At 40.2% G+C, this 4929-nt stretch overlaps 1 protein-coding gene across 1 annotated transcript; it reads right to left on the bottom strand.

Moving 5' to 3' along the window:
• Positions 1-283: 283 nt before the first annotated feature.
• On the bottom strand, positions 284-1595 carry GGPS1 (geranylgeranyl pyrophosphate synthase 1). The gene has a single exon (XM_079031128.1). It carries the CDS (start codon positions 1444-1446, stop codon positions 367-369), a length of 1080 nt encoding a protein of 359 aa, XP_078887254.1. The 5' UTR covers positions 1447-1595; the 3' UTR covers positions 284-366.
• Between the last annotated feature and the right edge of the window lie 3334 nt (positions 1596-4929).

Genomic DNA, 4929 nt, shown 5'->3' with positions numbered 1-4929 from the left:
ATGCTAAAATGACATTATCCCAATTAAAATCACACATCTAAAGTATTATGTTTTTTTTCCTTAAATGTTTTGCTGTCACGATTTGATTTGGTATTCATATTGCTAGATAGACGCGGTGAGCTACATGAGAAACGAGTTTGTGAACACATAATGTCCGTAAGTCAACTCAATCGGTCAAACCCTATATTTCCTTTTTTATATATAAAAAAAACAAAAACATTATATTCATTTTTCTTTCTTTCTTTGTAGTTGCATGAAGCCAATAGTGATCATTCACAAACTGTGAAAAAGAAAAAAAAAATATTACTTTTTGAATATTGTATGCAATTTTGGGACCAAAAACATTATAATTATGAAATGAGAAGATTAATTTTCTCTATAAGCAATATAATTAGCAAGAGCAATTAAAGGAGCCGCCTTTATTTGATCGAACTCTAACAACTGTTCTTGAGCCTCCTTGTTCAATTTCTCTGCAAATTCTCTTGATTTTTCGATCCCCAACAATTTTGGATATGTAGTCTTATCTGCCACCAGATCTTTTCCGGCGGTTTTGCCCAATTCCTCCGACGACTTTGTGACATCAAGAATATCATCCACCACCTGAAACAAAAGCCCAATTGATCTCGCAAATTTCCTTAATTTTTCAATTTCTTCATCAGATCCGCCACCCATAATGGCACCGAGGACGACGGAGCCTTCAAGCAAAGCCGCCGTCTTGTGTAAATGGATAAACTCTAAATGGTCTAATCCGACATCGGCGCCTTCGGAGCAGATATCAACAACCTGACCGGCGACAAGACCTTCTGAGCCAATACACTTCGCGAGCTCGCCGATGGCCCGGAGAATCCGGTCGGAGGAGACGCCTTCTGTCGCCGTAGCGATGTGTTCGAATGAGAACGAAAGTAAGGCGTCGCCGGCGAGGACGGCGACGTCCTCACCGTATACTATGTGATTGGTGGGCTTTCCCCGGCGGAAGTCGTCGTTATCCATGCAGGGTAAGTCGTCGTGCATTAACGACATGGTGTGAATCATCTCGACAGCGCAGGCAGCAGGCATAGCCGTTAACGGGTCGCCTCCGACGAGTTCGCAGGCGGCGATACACAGCATCGGTCGGACGCGTTTTCCGCCGGCGAGAAGGGAGTACCGCATAGATTCATGGATCTTTTCCGGGTGTTTGAGTGGAACAGCGGAATCTAGGGCTTGATTTACCGAATTAGCTTTTTCCAACATGTAAGACTTGAAATCAAACGCCAATTTCAAATGGGTTTCTTCGATTTTGTTTTCCGGTAGGTTTGATTGCTGTTCCTTGGTCAAAATTGCAGAAACAGAAGAGAATGAAGATGAAGAAACGGGTCGAAACATTCGGGTCTCGCAGTGCAACGATGTAGATCTGGTTCTAATGGGTGCTCCATAGAACAAACTTGTGGTATTTAAAAGAAGACTCATTTTTGCAGAAAGTGATTGCTTAAAGAGTGCAAAAATGGAGGAAATTAGAGGGTTTTAATCACCATCATTGGGTGATGCAATACAATTGTGGGGGGAGATACGATGTAAAAAACAAGAAAACTTGTAGTTGTGTTGTGGAATCTTACGGCTCATTCAATGTATATACCACCCACTACCTATAAATTTATTATTATTATATTATATTAATATTACTTAACACATTTAGAATCTTTTTGAGACGGATTTAACACATTTAGAAAATTATTCTAATATTAATATGTTAGTTACAACAATAACGTGATTGGATTGATATTTTTATATAATATTGTATTAGTTCATTCAATATTTTTAACTTTTTGTTTTTAATTATGTTTAATATATACAAATGACTACACTAGTAATATTAAACATTCTACTAATGCAATTCTCGACTGTTTTTTTTTTTTTTTTATAAATATTTGGATCATTAAAGAGTTTGTGTGACCGGAAAGTAACTTCCATTTCGGCGTCAAAATATGTATCTTAAACGAACCGGTTAGTCGTGTCTTGTGTCGGAACTAAGAATACACTTTGATATATTCGTTACGTGGCTCAACCGAAAAATAACACAAAATCGTTTAAGGTCAACTCAAACCGGTTTCCTTGCATGTCAGGTATGTCGTGTCATGAACGGAGTAGGCAAACTATTTAGGCAATAAAGTGAAATTAACTAAACCAACCAATTGGTTATGCAATTTTGAAGAAAAAAACCAACTTTTTTAAATTTTGTCAAACTAATCACGTACTCAGGACTGGGGTATTTCGGAGCAGACGAAAATGATTTCACCATGGATGCATTGAACATGTGTGAAACTGTAACATCCTAAATATCACACGTAAAATTTTCGTTTTTAATTCAACACAAAACCATCAAATATTCATGTCAAACCATCATAAGTATGTTAATATGAAAATAGTTATCAGAGTACAAATCCCAAAATCATAAAAAGCTAGATACGGGTGGATGCGTTGCGATCAGGTCAGGGCTCTTGCCCTTTGATCATTAAGTACCTGAAACACAAACTTAAACCGTAAGCACAAAACTAAGTGACTTTCCCCAAAATACCACATATCATACATACAATAGGCTCCGCTCGGTACAGATCTGCCAGTCACATGCGATGGGCCCCGTCCAACACATTTAATAGACCCCGCCTTGCATCGGGCCCCGCCCGGTATACATACATACACATACAATATATGTAAGAGTCATACAGACAGCTAACATCCTATAAACATAAATCAGTGGGCCAACATTGGTGTCTTCGACCCGCTAAACACTGTGAGAATACTCACCTCAATCTGATGATGAACAGTCATACACACAAGTTGCTGCCTCATGTTCAGATTTGGCTGATCCATCAGGTACCTCAAACTTTTGTGGTCAGTGTAAATGATACAACGAACCCTACATAAGTAATAACGCCAAATATTGAGGGCAAATACCGCCGCCCCTAGCTCCAAATCATGAGTGGGGTAATTTGTCTCATGAGGCTTCAACTGCTTCGAAACATAAGCTATCACACGGCCCCACTGCATCAAAACTACACCCAATCCTGAACTCGACGCAACACAGTACACTACAAAATCATCCATACCCTCTGGCAGGGTCAAGATCGAAGCCTCACATAACTTCTGCCTCAAGGTCTCAAATGTCGCCTGCTGCTCAGGCCCCCAACAAAAAGTAGCAGACTTCTTAATCAACCTAGTCAACAGAACTGCGATCCTGGATAAATTCTCGATAAACCTCTGGTAATACCTAGCCAAACCAAGGAAAATTCGAATCTCGGATGCAGCTCTCGGAACCTCCCACCGTATCACGGCTTCGATCCTGGCCGGATCAACAAGAATACCCTTCTGATTGACAAGGTGCCCTAGAAACTGCACCTCCCGCAACTAGAAATCGCACTTGGAGAATTTGGCATATAGTCACTCCCTCCTTAGAGTCTCCAGAACATCACACAGATGAGCCTCGTGCTGCTCCTTGCTCTTAGAATAGACCAAGATATCATCAATAAACACAATGACTGACCGATTTAGCATTGGTCTACAAACCCGGTTCAAGAGATCCATGAATGTTGTTGGTGCATTAGTGAGCCGAAAATGCATCACCACGAACTCGTAATGACCATAACAAGTTAGAAAGGTCGTCTTCTGAACATCCTCATATTAAACCCTCATTTGATGATAGCTTAAACGCAAATCAATCTTGGATTCCCAAGACACACCCTACAACTGATCGAACGAATCATCAATACTCAAAAGCGGATAATGATTCTTCATTGTCACCTTGTTCAACTCCCGGTAATCAATGTACATCTTGTAGGAGTCATCCTTCTTCTTTACAAACAGAATTCGTACTCCCCAGGGCGAACAACTCGTTCTGATAAACCCCTTGTCTAACAGCTCCTGCAGCTGTATAGACAACTCTTGCATCTCTGGTGGAGCTAACCGATAAGGTGTCTTGGCTATCGGAGTCGTACTTGGAACAAATCAATACGAAACTCCACCTGCCTCTCTGAAGGTGATCAAGGCAAGTCCTCCGGAAATACATCAGAATACTCTTGAACAACTGTCACATCGTCAATTGTCCTCTTTCTCTCTTCTCTGATATCCAATACATAAGCCACGAACCCATAACAACCCTACTATAAATATCTATGAGCTCTCGCAGCCGAGCAGAGAGTCGGTCCATGCTGAGCACCCTCTCATGAATAACCAGTTCTCCCTCACTTGGGGTTCGAACCCGAACTAACTGGCGCTCGTAATCAATCATCTCCCCATTAGGGCTCAGCCAATCCATCCACACAATCACCTTACTCTTGTGTAAAGGAATAGGAACCAAATCAATCAGATACCGCTCGCTAAATAGCTCATGAATAACAAATTAAGAGTTTGATTCTTCATTGAAAAATTAAGAGGCTACCAAATAGCCACTTACTTTTTATTTTACAATGTAAGCGAATAAAATAGGTTTAACTTATAATTAGAAAAATAAATCGAAGTACCGAATTTATGACTAATCTCCCAACCCTAAATTTTGATGGCTTTTATCCTCTCAAACTCCCGAAAACCCTCTCGTGGTGACTCGAAGCCTCTCTGGTTGCGCCATGTCCTTTGATCAGAACTCTAATCGTTTAGGGTTTGTGGTGTTGAAAAGGTTCCATCAAGAAGTGATATGTTAAGGTTGTTTTTGTTGCCCTTTGGATGCAAGTACGAAAGGGGAATCCAACTTTGTATTCTAATCATCTGTTCGATTGGATAGAACATGCAAGGCAAGGGCTATAAATGTATGTATTCTTTAAACACCCTATTATTGTTTTTATTTATTTGCATCAGATCTATTGGACATGTGATCCTCTTTTGGTTTATGGGTTGTTTTGTTTATCGTTTATGTTGTAACTTTGTGGCTTGTTTGTATCCCCATAACCCATCAAGTAACTT

This window comes from Lactuca serriola, chromosome 3 (assembly GCF_051521515.1).
Source record: "Lactuca serriola cultivar US96UC23 chromosome 3, Lser_US96UC23_V15, whole genome shotgun sequence".
NCBI lineage: Eukaryota > Viridiplantae > Streptophyta > Magnoliopsida > Asterales > Asteraceae > Lactuca > Lactuca serriola.
Note: the sequence above shows the minus strand (reverse complement) of the source record. Positions and strands in the feature narration are given on the sequence as shown.

Excerpts from the sequence above, each read along its gene's own strand:
- GGPS1 (XM_079031128.1), bottom strand. The coding sequence starts at position 1,446 with ATGAGTCTTCTTTTAAATACCACAAGTTTGTTCTATGGAGCACCCATT.